The sequence below is a fragment of the Bolinopsis microptera genome, chromosome 2 (assembly GCF_026151205.1).
Source record: "Bolinopsis microptera isolate Bmic1 chromosome 2, MBARI_Bmic_1.0, whole genome shotgun sequence".
Lineage (NCBI taxonomy): Eukaryota > Metazoa > Ctenophora > Tentaculata > Lobata > Bolinopsidae > Bolinopsis > Bolinopsis microptera.
This window is the reverse complement of record NC_087073.1, coordinates 20,242,228-20,268,009: the sequence shown is the minus strand read 5'-3', so window position 1 is coordinate 20,268,009 and position 25,782 is coordinate 20,242,228. Positions and strand designations below refer to the sequence as shown.

Genomic DNA, 25,782 nt, shown 5'->3' with positions numbered 1-25,782 from the left:
ACGAAGATCAGCCAATGTGAGCCTTAATGACACCACACCGTCCAATCCTAGCCCTTGTTCGGTGCAGAAAAACCAGAGGTCTCCTCAACACTCTGGAATGTTTGGAGTTGATTATATTTGTTTTTACAGGCTACAATTATTCCTCCAGGTATGAACTCCGGTATTCAGATTTTATGCAAGACTTCGGGGTGCTCTTGACCTTATTTAAAGTGAGAAGTTGGGAACAAGCATTTACTAAGAGATTTCAATCTTATATAATATCAAAATGTACAAAAGGATGTTACCATAACAATCAACTGGAATGCTATTAAATAATTTAGTGGGTCACATACAACTAAAAACCGTTCCACAAATAGAAAGCTTGATAACAGTTAAAAAGTGAATAATTTAATATAAAAAGTTTTAACACAACAAAATTAAAATTTTGATAGTATGCCGTTAAAAGCTCTATCACTATATCTTGCACACAGATTTAACCGGCCGGATGTGGGTTTATTGGTCAAAAAACTGGTCGAAAGTTGAAGGAAAACCAAATAGTATTGCAATTGATCAGCTAACTTTTAGAGGCGTGTTTTACATGATAACGATGACCAATTGATGCGATATTTACTCAGGAGATAGGGGGACTGTGAAGTATAACTTAGCCACTAAGTGTAACGGGTGCGTTTTATTTTCTGGTTGTGAAGTTTTCTAATCTGGAATGTTCGGAAGGTAGCAAACCTTAGGCTTAACCGGGACCCAATATAATATTATTGAAAGCATTTCCAAATTTGTGGCCCAATGTACGAAATCGATTGATCCAAACCAAATTTTGGGTGTCCGAATTTTCCGAACGTGATTTACTTGACTATTTTAAAGTTTCCTCAGCTTCTATGGTGCGCCATCAATTACATGTCATTGTAATAGTCTTTTGCGTTTATACTTTTTGTTTAAGACAATGAAATAAAATTATTATAATTAACTAGAAACGACGAAGGAATCATATTCCTGGACAGAAATCGGTCATTTGAGCAATACTAGCAACTGCCAAATCTTGATTATCATTAAAATATAAATCTGTAATTCTGTATTCACGTCTATTTTTCCTTCTAGGGTATTTTCTCCTATCTCTAAAATTTGCAACAAATCCGTAAATCATGGAGATTGTTTCTTGGTAGGTAATCTAATGAACTCCATTTATCAAATCAGAAGATAACCCCCTATTCAGGAAGGTATACGTGGTAATTTGCTATGGGTATTCCATATCCATTCTATAGGTGATATCAATATTATTATTAATTATCAATATCTTAAAATTGAGTCAGAATTTATAATTTCGCTAAGGTATGCCGGTATATACAGCCACTGCTCAAGTCCCTTGAAAAGGGTCCCTTGAAAAGCGGTCTCAATCAATAAAGTTCTTATTTCACTTTGTAGTTATTAAAGCAAATCCAAGCTACATAATCTTACGACCTCGTGCCATTAATCCACCAATGCCGCGCTTTTAGTTACATTTATGTATCATAGACAAAATGGAGGGCACCTCTTTCAGAAGATTTTATTTTAAAGACGAAATTTCTCAAAAATTCTTCTTTCTGGACTAAAATATTAAAACTGTTACGCCAAATGTATGTCTCATTAAAGAATCTATATAAATATGTAATACGTAGTGTCCAACTCTAACTGTAAACAATAAAAATTAAAAATCGCGTAAAAATCCGAATAATTTCGCAGATAAAAATGCAAAAAATTCCTCATGAAATTGAAACATTCATACTCCATAAATCCGATTCATAAAAAAAACAATTTCCATACAAAAGCAACAACATTGCCAAAGTTAAACGTCAATTCCGGCATTCACAGTATACGGCCCCGTTTGGGAGGTGTCTCGTTGAAGGGACTGAGGCTACCGGAGGTCCGCTTCCGAAGTCGGATTCCAGTTGTAATCACCGGACTGATTTCCGGAATTTCATCGCCTGAATTTAGCTCCATGTCATCATCCTCGGACTGGGAGTGGAACGCTGGCAAATCGTCTTCGTCACTGAAATAGCCATATTTAAGGCGTGTTTACTGTTAGAGCTGTTTTTTAGATCATCAAGCAAATTCCACAATAATTTGGACTAGTTTGGATCGAAGCTGCGGTGATGACGAGTATAAAAAGCTAATCAACACAAAGATGAATATTTGTATAATTTTCAGTGGTATACGGGTATATGGCCCCCAGAATATAGGTGGCCCCCAAAATATAGGTCATGTTAGTGGATACAGTTCTAACCAAGATAAGCGATACTAATGGGATCTGTTACTGCTATGTTGGAGTAAAACATGTAACTAATGTTTCTGGATAAAAATTTTGGACCTACATGAGGTATTTTGGTATATTTGGTCATGACAGCGAAAGATTTAAACGATGTTGTCATTTTCTAGAGGGGTAAATATGGCGAAAAATTGTCATGACAAAAATCTGTCCAACACATGCCATTAAGACTACTGGTATGAGTATAAGTATTATTTTAAGCTATCTTTTCATCGAGACATCTGCAAACTGACAATTTGGAAAAAAGTTATGGCCACCACAATTTTACGGGCCCCCAGAATATAGGTCTATACGACCCCCAGAATATAGGTTGGTCAAAAACCCTGAACATGCCCAAAACCATGCTTTGGGATGCTCTACTTGTAGCTACTAGTCTCCTGAACCCACATATCAAGTTTTATCAAAATTGGATAAAGATTGGCCGAGTTATGGGATAAAAACAAAAACCATATGCCCATATTTGGGCATACGCACCAAATTTGATCGATTTTGGTCCATAAATTGGTCAAATATCAATATTTTTGAATGAAACCAACTTTATATGGAAGGTAAGCATATATTACACATTCTCTATGATTATCAGCTCAATATCTACCTAACTGTGGATTCTGTGTTCAAATAATCGCAAAAAATGAACAAAATCGCCCATATCTCAAACTGACTTCGCTCAAAACAATAGAACTCAATAGGGTTTCAATATTTTCACATGAAATTTTCAGAATCAACGTAGAATTGTCTCATGACCTTAAGTTTTGGGACAGAATTTTGAGTTAGGCCTTTAAAAAAATTTGGCGGCCAAAAATGTCTGATTTACAGTCATTGAGGTGCACATTGTATTGATACAGATAAAAACAGCCCCCCTCAATCATATCTAGGGACACTCCTTCAATCTTATTTAAGTATTTAGTTAAGATCCCTACTAAATGAGTGCATGAAAGCTTTTTAACTAGTAAAATTAAAGATTTTACTCATTACGGGTATATGGCCCCCAGAATATAGGTTTTAAAAAAAAAATAGCGACCAAGATTCTGCATTTTCTCTGTCACCCTGAGCATTAAGGAATGTGGGGTAGTGATGAGAAACAGTTAAAGAACATATGCTGAAGAGATGGCATCATCAAAATGTATGAAGGTGGAGTATTTGAGGACGATTTTTGCATACCTATATTCTGGGGGCCGTAGTTTTTGATTTTTTGCTATTAAGTATACTCTAAACCATTTCAATTTAGTATCTGGAGCCATTGGCATCATCAATACAGTCTCAGCAACATATTCTGACTGCATATAACTGTCTGTGACAATTTTAGAACAACTTAGGAACAGATGTTTGGACCTATATTCTGGGGGCCCTGTTAAAAAATGGTATTTTTACAGGTGAAAAAAAAGTACACTTAAAAACCTAATAATTATTTTCAACTACCCAAGAAACATTTAAAGGGTTATTATGTACATATTTACAGCCCTAAACATGCTTAGAAGTAGTTTTAACACCTGTTTCTAAGTGCTCAAAAAACGACCTATATTCTGGGGGCCATATACCCGTATGGACTTTCAGACTTTGCAACTTTCGTTGAAACCCTGCTAATGATCCTTATTTCGAAACGGTTCATACGGAAATACTAAAATAACCCTTACTCATAGTCAAATCGTCGGGGCCAGGCAGGATCAGCAACTAGTGAACTACACAATAACACAGCAGTATAACATTAACCCTATAACTCATTACACTTACAGCGTTAATGTTTTAAAATCACAGTAAAAACTACTCACATGTCAGGAATTTGGTGAGGGGGAGACTCCATGTTATCAGCTGTCACCATTCCACCGTCGTCTGTCGCGGAGTGAGACGAGTTATTATTCGACAATAACACGGCCGGAGCTGGAGATTTACTCAAATCATCTAACAGTTCAGCCATACTATCATCAAGTGCGGGTTCTCTCCCCTGCTTCGGTGTCCGATTACGCTTACAGGACCGCTCCAGCAGCTTGTCCAACTTTGATACACTGGAAGTGTTGACAGGATTTGTATTTTCGTCTCGGAATGTGTACAGGCGAGAAACCTCCTGCTCAATGTACACATTATCCTCCGTTTTCAGAACTTCGTTAAGTATTTGGTGTTTGTTTTGTTTTTTAGAGGGATTGTTTGTCTGGTTTTTGGGAAGGCGAGATGACAGGGGTGATACCCGGGTGGGTGTTGTTGGACTGAACGATAGATTTGGTTCTTCGTGATTGGAGCTCGAGGAGAAACTGCCATTGTTTGATTTGTCAGTTTCTTGATTCTTAGGAACTTGCGTAAACGATTGTATCATTTCGTCTAGATTTTCGTCGTTTTCAAAGTCGTCAAAATCATCTTCATCCTCTCCGAACAAGTCTGAAGACCTGTTTGGTCCAGGATCGTTCTGAGAGTTAAACAGAGATTTTGCTGCTAATTTGAAGTTTGGGGTGCCGGCTGTGACGGGCGAACAGGTCTGTACTGGGGAAAGTACCACTAAGTCGTGATTAGACCGTCCCGAGTAAGTCTCCGATGACGAGGGGATCTCAACATATTTACACATGCTGCGGTTACTGAGCGTAGGCGAGGAAACACTGAGCGGGCTCGAGCTTTTAGGAGGACTTTTGAAAAACTCGCGAAGGGACCCGACACACTTCTTTTTTGGAGTAGATTGTACCTCGTGTACAATTTGAATCTCATCTGAGTCTTGGGTTCTGTTCGCCGACTTGTCACCTATAGAGTGTGTGGGTCAATTTACTTAATTGATTACCTAGAGACTGAGGAGGGTCTCTATGAATATAATCAGTCTTGGTTTTTGATGTAGAAGGTCTTGAAGACAATTGTCAACTTTAAGAATGCCGCAGCGTTATTTTATATGTCCTAACATGGGTTTTGAAACAGCGTTAAATTTCATATGAGCACCGAGTGCTCTACGCGCAATGTGTGAGTGGTCAGATCACAAATGTTTGGGTGAAACCTTTTATATCCCGAGTATAATGGTGCTAGGCATAATCATATATTAAACGAACCTAATAATTAATAATACCCCGAGCAGGGGATATGCAGACTTCAGTAATGTTAATTTCACCACCTTGGCTGCTCTTTATCAAATGTAGAATCTGCAGTTTATCCCTTGTACAGAATCTAGGCATAATTGAAGGCTCAGTGCTGCAACACTAACACCGAGTATAGAGCAGCTTCTGCCGCCAGTAACAACATTTTACCCAGCATAATATAAGTTTACCGTTTTGAATAATGCAACAAGTATTGTTTCAGTTTAGACTTTCTGATACCTGAGTGCAACTGCAAGAAGAACCTTTTCTTTACTTTATTGTGTCTGTAGCTAGAACGGACGCAATCCATCGATTTAATTAACTTTGCAAATGAGAAATGTTATAATCTAACATACAATGAGCTGTGTACTTGTACTCTTTCATTCATGTGGACAGTGGATACTTACTATTTTGGCTTTGTTCAAATTACGATATAACCATTGTCCTGATTGTCCCAGGCCACCGTTTTATATTTTTAAAGATTTTGTCCGAACTCTATCACACTGCTTCTCAGCACTGATCGGTATACATATTACAGAGCAGCATAAATGAAAAAGACGAATAACACAAAGCTTATGTAAAGATATAGGGGCATTATTGGGTTTAGAGAGTCGGTTTACCGTTTCTAAAGTCGGTCTAAATGTTTTGATACGTTGCTAATATGTGTAACTCATAATGATGATGGGCAAAAGTGGATGACTGATTTCATTCTCCACTCAAAGTTACTGCAACGGATATTACTTTTCATTTTTTGATAGGTTCATTCAACAAATTCTAGAGTAGTAGTATCCACCAAAGAGCAGACTTTGAGCCAGTTAAAGTTCCTACGTCAAGTGACTGTAATTTGAGAAATACTAAATTTACTGTAGTACTTTCAATTTGCTGACTATATGCTGTGATTAGCTATTAAAGATATTGAATCTCCGAGTTCAACAGTTTAACCGAGTTCCACTTAACTACCGTTCCTGCACCTTATACGGTATCAATTTCGCATCTTTGTAATTCTCTTGGTAACGGAAGCCAATTCAAATATTGTTGCAGCCTTTGCTTTGGCGGTAGTAAATATTAAACTAATTTCTTGCCAATATGAAATGGCTCAGGCCTGGATTTTGTTTAGTCTTAGAGATCCATTTAATGCCTGAAATTAATTGACATATTAAATTTCAAAGCTGTGATTTGACATATACGTAACAGCTACTTACTTTCTACTGTAAAGCTCGATTTTACCATTATGCGTCGTCCTCCCAGTAAGACACCTTGGGTTATTTGAGTACGCCTTTAAGAAATAACTAGATGCAGAGCTAACGGAGTAAATGCCTAGTGTTTGGTATAAATTTAATTAACGCAATTAAATAACGCACTTCACACACTTTTCTCGAGTTCGAATCCCGCTGTCTGCCTGGTCGTGGGGTGAGCGTCGTTGACGTTCAGCTAAGGATCCTGAGTGGTCTATGCAGCCCCCCGGTCTACTCAGCCGAATACTGGAGAAATCGGGTGTGAGGGTTAAATGAGGAGCTGCCCATTGCAGCAAAGTCTCGGGCGAAGAAAGTGTGGTATACACTACCTTAACCGTCACTGGCCAAATGAATCCTTCGGCTTCTTGTAGTTGGCTGTTTACACTTGTGTAACAATGTGGCTGCTGGATTACTCCGAAGTAAAATAAGTGTGAGATAAAAAAATCGACTATGCTCTCAACTAACCAGGGTACTATACCATACATACTACATGTAGAACCTTGGACTTGAAGGATATGATCAACTATGCAAGCATGCTCAAACATTCTCAATTTTCATTAAGTATGTTAAACGTTTCTTTCATCTGAACAGCTCGCATGACTGAGACAAAAAGACCTTTGTTTAGCTTGTCAAGAAATCACAGTACACCAGCTAAAATTAAACGTTGTACTCATAACTTCATAATGCAACTGCATACGTACTCCAGTATGTAACATTTACATTTATTTAGTGACAGTCTCTGGTGACGGTCTCTGGTAAAACTGCATCCAGACAATCCTTTGCGGATTCTGAATCTGAGTGTTGTACCTTTTAGTTATTCTAAGGGACCTAAGGTGACGGATAATGGCTGCATTCTGCAATATGTTTTATTCTTCACAGGCTCCAAGAACCATATTGTATTTATATGCTTGTTCTCTGTACGTGACATTCAAAAATCTATGCTTTACTTTAAATCGGACCAGTCTGCAAGGTAGCTGTTCCTCTAATACTGCAGAGTGAAAGAGTTGGATCAGCTGTTAGTTTGTTGATTCAAATTTCTGCTCCAGTTTAATACTATGTACTTAAAAGCCCAAATATCCATCTGCAAAAAAAATCACTGTTTAAAATATATAATGACCACTAGAGTACTTATATAAACAAAGTCGTTAGGCTTTCTAATTGTTCACAACTTCAATTGTCATATCATATATGTTATTATATACTTAGAAACTTATCACCTTGAAAACACAAGTAACTGTTTTTCAATTTTACTCGGTGTAACATTTGATTTTGAGGCTATATTGCGGTAATATTATGAAGTGACTCGCTTACAATCTGTTGAGGGATTACGATCTAAGACCAAGAGTCACCTTCTTTTGTTCTTTTGGTTTTTAGCAATTATCTGTATCGATAGTAAGTCACTGCATTATTAACTTGCCATCTAACAATATCGAATTTTTTCATTACGCATGAGAATTGTTCGCTGATAAGCGTTAGTATATTATGGCCGACATCAACAGTGCGCCAATCTATTCGGTCGAGCTAACCACCCCACTTCTCACGACGACTCCTACCTCTGAGGACGAGGGACCCGCACACTGCCTCTTCACAGACCTACCTGGTACCACCTCCGAATGATGGTACGTGTACTCACACTCAAACTGATGTAACTTTTTGGACAGCTCCCCTTAACCCATTCTTCTCCCCTAAAACGAATAGTTACGAATAGTTACATACTACTTTCATAACAGATCCTTCACAGTTCACAGTAACTTATACTATTGATAAATCAATATCAAAGCGACGCTTCCTTAGAATTTGAGTCCCGCAAGGTTCAATTATCTAAACTGTACACGGTATAACTATAATAAGTGCCAAGCACACAAATCTGATAGACCGAATAACAGTTTATTTGACATGATGGTGCTATAAAGTTCGGTCTGTACTCTGCAGTCTGCACCCACCACCACTTATATGATGGTGCTATAAAGTTCGGTCTGTACTCTGCACCCACCACCACTTATATGATGGTGCTATAAAGTTCGGTCTGTACTCTGCAGTCTGCACCCACCACCACTTATATGTTGACTCTGCTCGAGTACTTATAGTTATAAGAAATAATACCTTGGCTGCTTCGGGCCGCAAATTCCCTACAGCAAGCTGTCGGGAATTATCACGAGCGGCCCGAAGCAGCCAAGGTATTATTGTATTATAAACATCGTCGTTAGGCTTTCGAATTGTACACAACTTTAATTTTCATATTATCATTGTTATATACTTAAAAACTTAACACCTTGATATGAAGACATGGTGGCAAGCACAAGTAACTGTAACTGTTTTTCAATATAACTAAGAGCACCATAATTTAACGCTTTAGAACCGAAGTAATATTGTCGTCTCACTATTTATTGGGCATATTGCTTCTTTTCAGCTACAGCTCTATTTTGACTGTTACTTCATTTAACATTATTATTATGACTGAGTGGTGTAGGTGGCAGGTAAATTAATCGTGGGGAAATAACTGTTTTAACTCTGGTAGTGGTTTCGGTGGGAAATTTTCGACTTTATATGTGTACACTGTGCAGGGTATTTTGATTTGCTTCATACATTTTGTATATTTTGGTAGTTGGCTTATTTGGTGTTTTTAGTGATTTTTTATGTTAATTTTTATAAGCCACAACCAGCAAGGACTAAGGCTGAAAAATTAAACTTCTAACTATGCTCAACAATTCAATTTCCGATAATACCGAGAATTACCAAGCGTATCCCGAGCGTGACACCTGCTTATTGGAGACAGAGTTAAAGCTGAAGAGACCTTTTCTGCTCTCATATGGGTTTCAAAATAGGAAAAACGTCTCCCTACTGCAAATCATTAATAAATAAAGCAAGGTAGAAAAACGTAACTAACCTGTTTTCTCAGCGTTGTTTTTTCGAGCGGCGTTAATAAGTTTAACGAACTGATCCTCATATTTATTAGAGTAAGCAGCACGGTCTGCCTCAGTTTTAAGGTTCCCAACAACCCCCGGGGGAGTTCTCTGAATCATCCTCTCCGCTTGCTCCACTTCTCTCGCTAGCTCTGGTCCTGCAAACAATATTAGGTTGATATCATCGAAATGAAATTATAAGTTTAATTGATATTAATTTATATTGGCAATTGCAATTTGGGTGGCAACCAGAATTCAATGACTGGCTTATCATCAAATTTGTATCTTCTCGGATTACGAAAAACTAGATTAAAGTCGTTCGCTTAGTTACATGGTAATTTATTTTTATTTTTCATCTCGTTTATTTTACTAATACATAATATCGCAATGCGGTTAATATATTATCTGAGTCTACGAGTGCATTGTTTTGAATGTCCACGGTCAATAGTATTGTTGCCGAGAAACAATAAATATAGGCTTCACGTAGCCCGGTAGCCCAGTTTATTGTTTACGATCGTGTTTGAAGAATAAATAATAATTCGACTAATTCTAACTAAATATAATATAAATAGTATTTTTTTTAAAGTTTCCGTTCTTTTGACAAATTCCATTCAATTCATGAGATTAATTTTGGCGTCTGGGGTAACCCATTATACTATAATGAGAGGCAGTCACACTAGTCACTTTATCCATCGGGTGTCCGCGTTATAACCGGTTTTAAATGCATATTTCTCTCTATACAAAGCTCACTATCCATTCTTTCTATTTTCGTGCTTGCATCAGATAGTAATATTAACGCAGTACATGGCTCTAAGACCGATGGTCACTAATAATCATGTGTCACAGTACTGGTAGTTGTCATTAGCGTACGGAGAAGCAAGAAGGAGGAGAAGAGGGAGGAGAAGAGGGAGGAGAAGAGGGGGGAGAGAGGAAACAAAACAAATGGGAGGGGAGGTAAGGGAGTAAGAACAACAAGACCAGTCGATATTAAAATAAAAAACCCGGCTGGTATATAAGCATTTGAAACATAAACGACAATTTGCCTCCGCAAGTGTCAACCGTTATACACAACAAGAAGCAAATTATCCTTGTTTTATCCGTGCCTTTTAATTGCATCGCAATTATAACAATTTGGTGAAACGAACAATTATAAAGCTGTTCTTCGTTATCTTAAAGATAGCGCGGTAAATATGAAATACCACGGCACGCCTTGGCAATGTACTATGTAAAGCATTCCTATGACAATAAGAAGGAGACGCTCATAATTGGTCGCATGCTAACTGCCATTAACAATTAACATACGGCCATTAACATACGGCCATTTGTAAAATAGTGAGGACGCCTTATTTTGTAATTGTAAGTTTGATTTGTCTTCTGCTTGAGTAACTTATTGTGATGATTTTTTCATCTAGTCAGAGACAGTGGGTCTAATAACTACATCTGAGGGGGCCAAAATGAGGCTTACTACTAATGTAATATTTAGTTAATGCTACTGTTCAGGAGGAGAGGAGGATAAAGGAGTAGTTTACAGATTATAAAGGAGCAGTTTACAAATTACGAATTAAGATAGCCAAGTGAGCCCCATTTCATCCTTTATGAAGCGCTTAAAGTTAGCAGGTTGATATACACATGAGTTTATGTATAGTGTAAAATGAGTTCAGATGGCAACTTGGCAAACTTTATTTTGTAGCTTTTCTCCCAAAATGTTACAAATACTGAATCCTCATTTCAGCCTTGGTCAGCGAGTTTCTTGTTTCTTCTCTTCAAATTCTAACTGGCACCGGTCCAAAGAATTTATTTTGCATATTAAAGTGTTATTTTTTAAGTTAAACATGCACGTCGGCAATATCGTAACCGCAAAATGAAATTTTAAACGACTTGCTAACCTCAATTTGCCCTCTGCTTAATGCTAGAAAAACAATAGGTGTACGTGAAATATCCCTATTTCAAAAGGTAATTCCTGATTCCATGACAATATTCCTACGTCAAACTGTTAAAAGAGTGATCCTTATCTGCGGACTTTTCTAATGACCATGGTCTAAGACGAATTTCTGTAGACCCCTAGATTTTAAAATCAAACTTTAAAAACACTGCTACGTCTATGCGGCATAATATTCTGAATAATCCACAGCGGCCAGCTTGTTACAACTGTATAATGCACGTGTTGTTGCCCCACTGTTATTCGTGGCATGCGATGTGAAGTCTCTCCGTCGCAGATGAATGCTTGTTAGAATTCACAAAATAGGTGGTGTTAAATATGAAGGAAATTTTGCATCGGTGTGCATTAGTTTAATAATATTTACACAGTCTCGAGAACCATGCTTTTAAATAAAGAGATTCTATTTCTAAAGATCGTTCAGTCTGTTCGTGCAGTAGAGAGAACAGTTTTTGTTGATTGCTAACGAAATGTTTCTTCTTTTATTGGTGTAAGAGCTTTAATATATTTAATCTATTTAAGAGTATGAAGATTCAATAACCTAAATATTGTTGGTTCAACAATGAACTACCGTTGAGTTCAGAGAATATTATTCCTAGATTGTTTGTTCATACGGCAAAAACATTACTCTTTTCAGAGACCGCTCCTTTACAGCTATATAAACCAGAGGTAACATATAAGTGCGATGGGTGCAAAATCGCACTATTGACCTAATACCGCACTTTTTGCACCATCAGCAGCTATTTGTTCTATTATAGATTTGTGTACCTGGTACCGCTGTGTACAATGAGATAAAATCGACATGCCCGGACAACTATGGTTAGGGTAAAAAGGTTAATTATCTAATTATGCAGTCGACCAGCTCAACTAGCCCCAATCATCTTGCCCATATAAATGCAAAAACTTCGATTCACATAGTATGGTTCGACACGTACTCTAGTTCAAAAATTGAAGTTCTCTAGAAATAACCCCTCTCGAACTTCGGTACGTGTCTAACTAAAGTCCAGGTAGCGTACCCTAGTTCGACAGAGTCGAACTTTAGGGTTTGTCGAACTAGGGTACGTGTCGAACTAGAGTACTAATACCAAAACTTCTACGAGAGTTTGTTGTGTTAAACTCAAAGGCTGCAAATTTTGCGAATATTTCAGCTTAATTGCGTTTTTTTAAATTTGCCGCACTTAAAAAATCTAGGCATGTGTGGAATCGGACTATTTATAAAATATTACCGCATCTACATGATGCCTCTGATAATGAAAAGAATTTGCACCTTAATTATTCTGAGTTCTACACATAATAATTATCATAATATTAAAATTTTTATCTAATAACCATGAGCCGTGGCACCAGGTTCACAAAGTTTAGACGCATAATAGGAGTGTAAATATTATAATATTATAATTGTATAGAGTAAAAGATGAGTAACAAGGTGCGACAAGACATTAGCTACTACCCCCCCCCCCCCCCCCCCCCCCCCCCCCGGGTACCCCCCCCGGCCCCCAACCCACTACTCGTACCATTTAGCATCATATCACTACATTGTTGTCTAGACTAGATAAGTTTGATGTACGAACAACACAATTAAATAGGTTTTATCGCTGATAGGTAGTTGCGAGTAACAACTCCTTGCAGGAGGCACGCGCTGATACACGTATTATCGCTTATCATCGACTAATTGTTGTGACCAAAGTTAGGGAGCTGTTGCACACTGGGTGTACTCATCATACTGAGTGTCATCACCAATCCTGTAGTCACTAACACAGTTCACTCTGCACACAGAGAGAGAGCTTAGCAATTAATCACGTTGTGAACGATGACACTCTCTCTCTCATTCGAACCAGGTATATGACAATCAATCGCAGCGTGGTCCTGCCAAGGGGAATTCTGTTGAAAGGTATTCGACTTTGTTTACTTGCGTGTTATGGACACTGTGCCTCCCCAGTGCACAAACGCTGGTTGCAGTGCACTGAGTTTGTTGCGGTCTGTATTTTCATTATTGGTGTGCTTTGCTTTGGCACACAAATTCTTGATTAACTTTTTCCTGCCCACGTGCAATTTCAAGCAGCGCAACTTCAACCAGCGTTAACCCTTATGTCACACTACTCATAGCGTCGTGAAAAGTTGCACATACCCAATCTTGCTCAGTACAGAGCCAAAACATCATAAAATATCATCAGCGAAATTGAATGAGACCGTTTAGAAAGGGGTTATCCAATAACGCAGATAGCATGCAATATATCCCACCATAATCCAGCATTATATGCTTGGTGTGGTGATTGTGGTTTAGTGCCCTTATATCACAGAACATCATGGTCATCAACGTACGTACTAGCTCTTTACGTAGCTCTTTTCAAGCGTCTTTGGAACCTTATTGTATAAGGTTAGTTAAATACTTAATAGTCTTGTAAGCTTTTGAGAATGGCGTTTCTGACACTTACAGTTTACACCTAATAAAACTGCGCGTAAATTTCGAGCTCCTTTCGAAAAAGCCTAGTTGGGCATGACCCAGGTTTTTTTTTAACTAATGACTGTATTTCAATATGTTACTACATAATTAGAGACCAACCAATTATGCACCTTCTGTCCCCGCGTGCCTATAATCATCTATAATCTCCTGTTTATCCTAGCATAGTAAACCTTTTTCTTCGCATTTTTCCGTAACAATTTATTCTAAACAGGAATCGACCGGGACATGATTTCAGGCCTGACTGGGACCGGGATGAAAAATGTGACTTGACCGGGACCGGGACCGGGATAGCTCAAAATTGCCAATCCCGGTACCGGGATTCCCGGTACCGGGATTCCCGGTACCGGGAATTCCGCTCGATTACTGGTTAATTCATCATTCATGATCATAATTTATTACTCAAACTTGTTTAGCAATTTTAAACATTGTTTTATTTGGCTCAGAGGATGTTTAAAGATGAAGTTCACAATGAATGAAAGGAACAACTTAAAATCACAGTGAATGAAATTATGTAAAAGATCCCGGTCAAAATCCAGGCAAATTTGAGTGATTGACCGGGACCGGGACCAAGAATCCTGAATTAACCGGGACCGGGACCGGGATCATAAATCAGCATTTGACCGGGACCGGGGCCGGGACCGGGATAGCTCAAAATTGCCAATCCCAGTACCGGGATTCCCGGTACCGGGAATCCCGGTCGATTCCTGATTCTAAACACTCCACACAGTATAGTAAGATAGTGAATGTGTAATGGAAATCTAGCGTCCGCCAAAACGAAACAACGGGCGCAATTCTTGTTAAAGATGAAACAATTTTTAATGGAGAATGGAAACTAGTTACATGAAGTAATGTATTAAGATGAGATAGGTGATAAGGGAATACAGAATCTTTTCAGCAGAATATAATAATGTTTCCTAGAAATGGGAGCTCATTATAATTGTGTATGATAAGTGTTAATAAGATCATGAATATTATTCTCTCTATTATTCTCCCGATTATAAATAGGGATTGATAAGTGTTATCGATAATCTGAGATAGTTAACCTTACCGTTAATTAAGGTAATTAATAGTTAATTATGGAAGAGTTGCCCGTGTAGATTGCTTATTCAATACTTGAGTACTTGAGTATACTTTAACGAAAGTTCAGACTCCTCTTACAAAGGAATGCAACAACTATTCCTATTATATTTCAAAGTGAACGTGAGCCATTATCTTGTTAACGAGCTTGGTTTCGGCATAACCATAATTTCAAGTTTCTAAGGTCACAGTGGTATTTTAAAGTATCCAAAATGGCAGTAGAAACTGAAATATTTAATCTTCCTTCTTTCATATCACGAAATAAGGTTTTCTATTTTGCCTTCTTAGCCCTCAGGGCTCTATAATTGAATTGTGGGCACGTTTTAAATTGCAATAATTGTTTCATCTCCCTCCTTTAATTTCAAAAAGGTATATCACCCTAACCTCCGGGTCGGATTGCCTTGAACTTTATAGTACTGTGTGTAGAAGAATGTAGTTTGTCTCACCTGATTTTTGTTTGAGTTGGTCGATCTGAGAGTTGTATCTGAGGGTATACTCTTTTAGACGTTTTATCAACTCTGGTTTCTTTCCACTGCTACTCAGACCATGCTTTTTACAACTTGCACGCAATTCCTTTTCCTTCATCATGGTCCACACTAGATTTGGTAGTTTCTTCTTGACTGGTCTTTTTGAGGCCCTGTGAACACAAGGTAAAGTACTCCTTTTAAAGCACCCCTTTTAAAGGGGAGCATTTTATAGATTTAGGAGATTTTTAATTTTGATTCCAACAAAATAGAAACTAAAAAGGCGGTTGTCCTCGAGTGTAAACAGAGCACTGATAACACATTGCTAATGTTAGGTATTTCGGATCTATTGCAGGGTATTTTTAATCCTTTTTTAATCCTTTTTAAACGTTTTGACAAAGCTCTCTTTCTCTAAACATACCTCTCCTCCCTGTTTTTACGTTTGAGGCACATGTCCAGGTGATTGTTTATCTTGTGTCCCGGCACAGAGCACCCACATACCGGACAACTCTGCAATTCTGCGGAAAAGTGGTCATTGTCAACATTTTCAAATTAGCATTCGGGAGTTTTTGTTCGACAGGAAATAAGGAATGTAACATAGTCATTGTATGTATTTTTTCGTGGATCGTTCAGTGCGCCGCGCAAACTAGCATTCTTGCTTGGCATCGACGAGATTGTTTCTCTGCTTCGCAGAGCAACCGGTTCACCTCGATAATCCTCGAATTTGTTGAGAAAAATTTGGTCGCGTTGCAGATATTAATGACTTTAATCGTAAATTTTATTTTCATATCGTCATCCACGCTGAAAGAACAATAGAAGTTATATTGTTCTAAGTTATAGAACACATTTTCAAACATTACTTTACTTTGCTAAGCTAAGTGCAGATAAATTTAATACCTTTGATTGACATGTTTGCTACCATGCACTGCAACATAAAATGTGTCTATTATAGGTATACCTCTATTGAGTATTGATACACGTCAAAGATTAAAGGACCAGTTAACTGAAAAATTTGTAGTCTCCAATTTGGCTAAGATTTAAATCAGCTGTGACAAACTGGTAAAGAATCGTATCGCCGAAAGAACCAACTCTCTAGCGTACGTGTAACGCGTGTTATTGCAATAATAAGCTGTGGCCTCGTGACGTCATAAAGTCCCTCAGTGCGCGCTTGCATAGCGTAATTTACATTACAAATGTTTATCATCGTCAATAAAACACGTGTAACTCACTCAAATTTTAGAATTATGACTATTACCCTAGTTCTCCAAAATCCTTATAGTTTTGGCTATCATCCTAACTAAAGGAATAGCTGATTGGATGTACAGTGCTCACGTCATGATTTTAAACAGTGATATAGGTTCTTGAACAGTGGCGGGTGAATGTACGGTTAGAAAGTTTCTGCTATTACAACTTATGTCATATGTGATAATTTTGGATTGTTTTCATTGCTTAATTACACAAGCAGGGAGACTGTACCGATTATTTTTCCCCAGTCCATGAAACTCTAACGAATTTAGAAAGGATACAGATAAGTACGAGTTTGTTCAATTCCGAGAGCAATTATATTTATACATAGCAATTATATTTATAGCATAGCGAAATTTCTAACTTTAATCTGCAAGTGTCTGCCAGTACAGGAGACAAGAAGTCTGGCTACTTTACGGCCGTTCCTCTGGGACCATTAGTAGAAGTAGCTTCTATCAGAACAGTGCCGTGGGAACAGAATTCCCGCCAAAATACCCGGTCTACCAAATAGTAAAATTACTGATTGGAGGTGTGTACGGTGTGAGGTGTGTTTTGAATTAGACTTCCGGCTTACCTAGTTGTTATCCTAATTGCATTATCATCGGTGCATAACATAAATAAACTACTGGTAAGTTTAAATACCAAGTGCAAACGTGTTCAGTCGATCGACCCACTGAACAACTATAGAATTCCCAAGACCCTATTATTCTCTGGCCATATATTACGGCACGATCGATTGTTAGATGGCTAAATGACCAACGTTAATTTAATCTATACAATTCTAAAACTATGAGCTAGCACTTTAATCTAAAAATACCTTTTTTATATTACTCCTGATTTTTACATTTCACGTAAAACATTGTCGCCAGAGGTTGATCATGGACACTAACAGCTTAATTTGAGATAAATGACTTATGAGTTTCTCTAAAGTTAACTCTAAAGTTGTGTAGTCCAGTCATTTATGGAAATTTATGGAAATGAACCTGCAAATGTTCTAATAGGTACTCACGAAAGTTTGCACAGACCTTCCCGAAGTTATGATTAAACGATTTTCGTTTGGAGACATTTTTTTGACCGTGGAGAAAACCCAGGAGGGCCACGCCCATATTGACCCAATAACGTAACCGACCCCTTGCTTCTGAAGGTCGTAGAGACTTCAAAATAGGCTTGAACGAAGCCGCATATGCATGTTTATATAGGAGTTATTGAGCAACACATGGCCTAAAATCCTTACTTTTCGATAAATTCGCCAAAAACCATTTTGGGCGTGGTGCTAAGCCCATTTTCGATATGATCGTGATGGAGTCTTCAGACAGGATGCAAAAGAACCGCAATTAGCATATTAATATATGACTTACGAACAAACATATGCCTTAAAGTGCTTACTTTTTCAGTTATTGGCGAAAAACTGATTTTCGGTTCCAGAAATCATGCAAAACTATGGGTATCTGGTTAATTGGGCTATGAAGGCCCTAAAGGTTTTTGAATGTGTGCAAATTGTGCAGAATGGCCATGTTTATATACAACTTATGAAGCAACATGTACCCTAAATTACTTACTTTTCGAGTTATTCGGGGGAAAAGATTGTATTATGTCCATTTTTTACCTGTAAAATACAGTCTCACGAGCTACTCTGCGCGCAAGAGGGACTTTATGACGTCATCGCCAAAATAATACAAACGCTATTTACACGCGTTAGAGAGCAGTTAGAGATTTAGGAATTTCGACTCGTTGCTTAGTTTGCTATTTGTCACAATCTGTCAAAATATGAGGATAACTTTTTTTTCAGTTAACTGGTCCTTTAAGATTAAAGACGCGACTTAAAAGGTTTGATGACTAGAGGGCTGATAGACGTATTGTACCGGCTAAGAGATCTTTCTTTGAGCATTGTAACGGTGGCATGCTCTTTCCCTGGTACTATTGTACCTATTGAAAACTCTTTAATGGAGTGCTGCTTGCTGTACTACTACTATATTGTTTGACGGTTGGTCAATGTTAGGGGGTAGAAGAACAGGTACAGTTGAAAACATCTGGGTACACTATTGCTGTGGTATCAAGCTTGAAATTAGTTCAAGTGGGTTTCTCATCACACTTCGTCCTCGTTTAATTTAATTTGTGAGTGTCTTGGAACCAGATACAGAATTTATCACGTCTTGTGCATTCGCCTAAACGTTTAAATTAGCCACCCTATATTTTAGTTCACTATACTAACGACAACCTTTAGAAATTTCACAAAATCAATTAATACGATCAAATAAAGGCCGTGAAGTTTAAAGTAACGGCGCATTAATATAATTACATTAAAATATAATTACATTACCTACGAAGATTTAACTTAACCAGCGACACACACATATTCGATAATCCCACGACCCTCTCCACATCCCGATCATACTGAAAACACGTACAGTCACCTAACTAGTAGCTTAAAACACGAACACTACTGCGAGAGTATCGTAAGAGGACAGTCTGCTGTCAGTAGGATCCTCTTTCTGTGTACTTGCCGGGATTTGCAGACTCCACCCAGTCCTTCTCCACAGCTTCGTTCAAATTTACTTGATTAAGATATCATATTCTCGCCCGGTCTTATAACCGAGGATGAAATTAGATGTCGTGCGGCCGATAAAGTGATTACAGGCTCTCGCTCACATGTATTATATTATTATATATATATATTAAACATCACGCCATAGTCGTATGATCTTTTTTGTCTTGCTATATTTGTAAACAAAGCGCGGGTTGAGCAGCTGCAGAGTATTACACAACACAGCAATTGTGTACCTGTTATCTGTATCATTGGGAACTGCGTTTACTGACTTTGTGCTCAAATGTCTGCAATCTGCAGTGCTTTAGTTTAGAGGACTTCGTAATGTTATTCGTTAAATGAGCGTTAGCTTTTATTTCCGGGGTGATTGTACGTGGTTACTGGTTGTACGTGGGGTTAGCGACCCGGTTGCATCCTCATTAAGATATAATGTACATGTTCTTAAGCTGTTCTTGGACATCTTGGTAAAGTAATCCCAAGATTTTTCTTATGCCATGCATTTCTGTGTATATTTTCTTCGAGCATAAAATATTCTATAAATAACTGCAGCCCCAGTTGTCATTAATCTTTGCGATTAATGATCTGAGAAATCCTCACTATTGCGTATTGTTTTCTCTATGCGAAACTAATGAGAGCAACAAATTGAATTGTCTACTTTTAACACAGGTACAGTAAACAGATCCTCTGCTCTGGTCACATGACTTTGTTAAGCTAAGGATGCAAACCAATGGAATTGCGTTATTTTCCACTATATTCAATGTTACCAAGGGGTGGCATTAACACAATGCAGGCCACAACAATAACAGCACCCCTGCACTCTGCAATTGCTCACTAAAAATGGCATTATCCTACGCTATAAGCTTGCATTTTTTGGGTTGTCATGGTATATCTTGGTTGGCCAACTGCCATCTCCACTTTAAAGTTTAAGGGGCTTCCTGCTCATATCCGAGCTATAATTTAAATAATCGTTAAGTTAACTCAGTATCCGTAATGCATTTAATATTTTCTTCGACGTCAGCAGCAATTTACGTCCAGGCAGTACGAGTACCCTTAAAATTACAGTCGTTGATTCGGGCTCATTTAAATACTTAATCATCATTTCCTTGCAGCTTAATATTTTCAAATCCTCATTCCACTTTCGTCTATGATAGAACTGATGTTTATTTTCTGCTGAGTGGAGAATCTCATTTGTCTGCTTTACTAAACGTATTCCACTTACACTGCTTCGTTCAAAAGCAAAAGTCTGCTGAACGATTAACCGATTTCATAATACCTTGACAAAATTACATGTCCAGCCAATGTTTACAGTAGCAGCGGTCTAGTTTGTAAACTCTCTAATAACGACAGAGTACAGCATTTGTGGGATTCGGTCCTTTTAAGGTTACTGTTCATGACATATGAGAACTTGTCATGCCATGATTTGTGTTTACTGTGTTATCGATCGTTCACATTGCGCGTTGATATATTTTGTACATTTAAAAAATAACATTTGAATTTAAACTTATTCACCTTACTTTCAGGCATGACTATTTGCCTGAAAGGGAAGCCGGCCTCTCTGTTTATCACGCCAATCCGGATTGCAGCGGTGATAATTTTGCTGATAATCATCACTGTAAAGATCTCACTACTTTTCCACAAACACGTTCTGGGACCAACCCCAATGACTCCACACCCAGGACTCCTGTTAAATCGAGCACAATCTCAAACAAACTCACAGACACTCTTAAACCTCCTCCACGAAGAGTTGTTTGAAACGGCAAACACCACAAGCTGTGACAATTTCAGAAAATGCGCTGTCAAACGAAAAAAAGCGCTGGTTCAGGGCTGTTTACAGGAGGGACACGATCGATTCAGCGGACAATTCAGTGGTCCACACAGCACTAGATACTATTACACATACAACCTAGAAAGTTGCTCCGGTAACGAGGAAAACCTTCTTGACAGCCTCACATTTGAGGTTCCCACGGTACAGATTGTCAATACAGAGAGCACAAACACCAGAATTCTTCACATGGACAATCCCCTGTTCAGGCTTTATGAGTACTATCAGACCCTCCGGTCAGGTATTGGGTATTTGTACCTGGGGGAGGAGATTGTCTACAAATACAGGCATTTCAACTTGTCAGAGGCCTGGAAGCTTCCGTACATCTATGAAGCAAGGTTGGGGCTTATTTGGGATAGCAGTGGTTCCAAAAACCCATTTGGAAACCCTTTCGGGCCAACATTTCTAGAGTTCATGGTTTACTTGGCAGATTTAAATACCATCAAGCCCAAAAATATAGCTCCAACAGTGCTGAACTGCCGTGCATGCGATACAGACTATGACATAATTGTCCGAAATCAGAACGAATTGCGATGTTTCGACAACTTATTTCCTCCAGAAAGTTTAACAGACAATCTGAGCCACGAGGCCAAGTCAGAGATCTACCAAAGTTTTCACAATCTACCTGAATGGGTGTTAGCTCATGTTTACGAGATGTATGCATCTGACCTTAACACGTTTCAATGTTAAATGGAAATGATGTGTTAATCAAAAGACTTGAATTAAGGGGTGGAGGGATCAGACAGTTGCAATAGAGGGTCCAAGCCGGATCAGTTGTGATTTATTTTTGTGTTTTGTTGTGAATTGACACTTATTCATCTTATCGTGTCGCAAGTCAGATTTGGAGTTCTGCATTCGATAGTTGAACATCAACAATATTTTACGTTTAGATTACGCTTTTTTTCCTTATGAAAAGTTATTTTAATAATCAGAAGTGACGAGAATGTATGTCCACCTGCTTTATAAACCCTTATCAATCTTTGGAGTATAATATCGCAATTCAGATTTGTAGTTCGTTACTTTTTCCATTAGAAAGTTGAACATCAACAATATTTTATGTTTGAATTATGTTGAAAAATGTTCAGCTAAAATGAGAAGGGTCATCGGCCACCCTTAAAGAAAGAGACAACAATGATGATGTTTTCATGATTGTATCGCCAAATTTATCAACATCAAAATGTTCGGTATTTTCCAGCCCATGATCAAAAGGATAAACATAAACCGCCGAGATCAGCTCGAGGGTACGGCCAATGAAGAACGGAACTTAATTCTGAAGTGATATGCAAATTGCAAAAAGCGTGACTTGTTGAGGCAAGTAGTACCCCACGCGCGATTTTGCTAGTGGTGAAGTTTTACAAAATTGTCCCAGATTCAAACGACGATTTGGCGCCCCCTTGCACAGCGGGTCAGCAAGGTCCTTCGTTACACCACTGTGTTGAGGGTACGCTGTTTCGAGCCTGTGGACCTCACCAACGGAGATCAAATCATTCCGACGGAATTCACGTGTACTGTAGGTGAGCGGTCGCCGGTCTGTGAAAATATATTATCTGGCCGAGCTAGCTGATCGAGTCGAAAATACGACATGCGCGAAGTTTACTTTCCTTTTTTCATATGCAAGAACGATATTTTAGCGCGTTCCATAAAATAAAATGAGCGGCATAAAACTAGATCTAAACGTTTTCACTGGCAGAATGGGAGATTTCAAACAAAACATTGGCTCTCGCCAAGACATTCTGACAAACCTGAACTAGCTGAAGTACCAGCCAAAGGCTTCGGGATCTTATTTACGGTATAATTTTCCTCCTCTAACACAGTCCTGCTGGAATGTGAAACGTTTTCATAACTACTCGCCTGCCCAACAGTCTTCACTTCACCACCAAAACCTCGTTTCTTGATCCGAAACACAGACAAGGAGGTCTGATTTTGAGGGGATTCAGATTTTGATGTGTTCAGCAAAGTTCCTGTACTTCGTGAGCTGGCAGAGGGTCCCGAGAAAGATTTGTTCGTTATTTGATGGTTGGGTTTAACAGGAATGTCAGTGACGTTGTCAGGCTTCAGTAAAGCGTTGTTTGGGTTGATTACTGCAGGAGTTGTAGTAGTTTCTGGTGCGCACAGTTGTTTATCCAGAACTAACAGATTGTTCCTGAAATTTAAGATAAAAACTGTAAATAAAATGTATCAAAAAAACTAAAATTAGCATCCAATCAATGAAACTGAATTTAAAATCAACCGCTGCATCTGAGTTTAAAATTAAGAATACCTTGAAATTTTGTAGTGAACAGTCATTTGGTTGACAAGTCTGTTGGTAACCAGCCCATTATCAAAACACTCCTGAAAGTGGAGAATTTAGTACATTTTTGTTAATTATCCAACAGATATGCTTAAATTAACCATTTAGCGCCCTTAGTCAGAAGCTACAAGTTTTATTACATCATAAGTCTGTGTGAAATCAGATGAGGTTCGTGTTAATGAATTAGGCTAAAAGAACTACACATTAACAAAATATCTTGAAAATTCATTAATATGGGAAAGAAATCTGACAAAAATTAAAGTTTTATGCCTTTTCCCTAATGGACTGAGTTAAATAGATAATATCTAACATATTATGCACGCATATTTCAATATTCTATTTGTTAACAGCGTCAAAAGACTAACCACTTTGCAGATGGGGCATTGTTTTTTGCTTTCCACGTGTCTTCGTACACAGATAGAACAAACTGAAGTAATTTTCTTTGTTGGAAAAAGGTAACAATTGTCCAATGAGGGCGATGTGTGTAACAAGCAATGACGTAAGATTAACGAATAGCTTATTAGTCAAAGTGTTTTCAACATGATCTCAGGCGGATGACTAGTCATGACTGTTGTTTCCAAGTACATTTAGCAGATTTGTTAGAAGATTGTGGACAATAAAGTCTACATTATTTTAATAGTGTCATTACACAGCCTAAGCCCTAAACTCAACAAAAAGAAACAAACTCAGAATTTAAAGCCCCCGGCCCCCCTCCTCCCCCCCCCCCCCCCCCCGGCCCCAGTACAAGTCGATCATAGAGCTGTAAACAAGTTTTAACGTGACTCAACATGTTCTGAAGACAAACAACCAGACTTACAATTGTGCTGACACTTTACGATTGTTGTTGCAGTTGTCATTATCTCACAACATATCGGACATCTCACCAACTCATCTAAACTCTGCAAATGTTTAATTTGAGATGGAGGGAAAGAATACTACTGGAATGAAACTATACTTAACAGATAGTTTGCAGCCTTATTAGAAGAATTCGTATTATTGTTAGGGCTAGAATAGGATAGTCTGTGAACAAATTTGTAGCAAATGTTTCCCTACAGAAATATGTTTTCCATAGACCCACAAGCTTCATATTATGAAATACAAGCGCCCGTAAATTTGCGTGATTTGCAGAATTTAAAATAACTCAGAAAACAAGCATTTTAGGGCATTCGTTGCTTCATAACTCATATATAAATGTATCAGTTGCAAACATTTTTAGCCTATCTAGACGTCTGCGATAATGTGGTAATTTTCCATCCCGATCGAGATCTCACAGACCTTCCAAAACCGAGTTATGACTTTTAAGGTTGGGGCATATTATGATAGTTTTTCCTATCAGTTTCAATCTTACCACTTTTTTGTGGTGCCTGGGACAATGGATAACATATTCCTGTAAAAAAACCTTTGTTACGAATTTATTCACAGATGGTCCCATAAATTTCTATTTTTGCCCTAACTATTGTTTAAATATTTTTATATAATGTCTCTTCTAAATAGCCTCCACGCGAATGTTGATGGCTTAGCTATTAAACACATACTCGTAGGCTTTTATCCTGGAAATCTTCAGGAGAGTCGATGTCAAAGTCCATATTAGAGATATTCCCAGATCATACCATCTTTGGTTGCCATGACATCTCTCACTAAAAATATGTATTATTCATTTATAACCGGTTATAACAGGTAACCTGTTTGTAACGGGTTTTAAGTTTATTAGTTTATTATCAACTAATCACTCACAGTATAGATATCCTTAGATATTCTAAATCTAAGGATGTAACACAGAACTCGGCACAATATTCCCATGTGGATTGTGTAATGCTTTAAACTGTAAACTTTTAATTTCAACACAGAATGTAACAGTATACCTGTGCTGCTCACACCACCACAAACACATGATAAATTTGGTAATACATGATGATTATTCCATCAATTAGGTGTGGTTCATTTAGCAGCATCGTGTTTCACAGACAGCATATCACAACATTATTAAAGTGCACACTGCACATCATATTATGAGGTTTAGACCATCCAGTGTGTACTCAAGAAAACTAAATTCCATTTTGGAATGTATAAAATTATTGAAATTATTGAGATACAGTGCGCCGTGAGGTTGAAATGTTCTAAGTCTATATCAATTTAAAGTCTACACCCCCATTACCTCATTATACGAGCTTATTAACCCATTTTGAATTGTTGACTTGTTAATCGTGCAAACATTGCATCATTACTTCCTCTCCTCCAATATTATCACAGCAGTAGAACATGTACGTGCAGTGTAGACAAGAGAAAGCAGCCAGTTAACGAGAGATAAGGACATAACTCTAATATCCGGTAGAACTGTCTGAACAGGTCCTCCTATAACAACCCCCCTATACCAGTCCTCCTTTCTCCCTTTACTTAGATCACAACAATAATACACCACCTCATTATATTGCAGGGTCCAGTTGTACTACAGTTACACTAC

The 25,782-nt window shown here is 38.0% G+C and overlaps 3 protein-coding genes across 3 annotated transcripts in view; 2 read left to right on the top strand and 1 right to left on the bottom strand.

Annotated features, from left to right (window-relative positions):
• Positions 1-25,782, top strand: part of LOC134811686 (ribosomal protein S6 kinase beta-1-like) — a 97,039-nt gene that overhangs the window by 35,108 nt on the left and 36,149 nt on the right.
• On the bottom strand, positions 231-24,975 carry LOC134811232 (E3 ubiquitin-protein ligase RAD18-like). Its single transcript, XM_063817998.1, has 10 exons — positions 24,857-24,975; positions 24,139-24,220; positions 23,687-23,748; positions 23,292-23,362; positions 22,774-23,174; positions 15,841-15,937; positions 15,402-15,592; positions 9,463-9,636; positions 4,066-5,020; positions 231-2,020 (listed from the first exon to the last, which is right to left on the bottom strand). Exons 1-10 carry the CDS (start codon positions 24,905-24,907, stop codon positions 1,837-1,839), a joined length of 2,268 nt encoding a protein of 755 aa, XP_063674068.1. The 5' UTR covers positions 24,908-24,975; the 3' UTR covers positions 231-1,836.
• LOC134811233 (uncharacterized) lies at positions 8,146-22,070 on the top strand. Its single transcript, XM_063818000.1, has 2 exons — positions 8,146-8,194; positions 20,730-22,070. The coding sequence occupies exon 2, from the start codon at positions 20,732-20,734 to the stop codon at positions 21,719-21,721; it is 990 nt and encodes a 329-aa protein (XP_063674070.1). The 5' UTR covers positions 8,146-8,194; positions 20,730-20,731; the 3' UTR covers positions 21,722-22,070.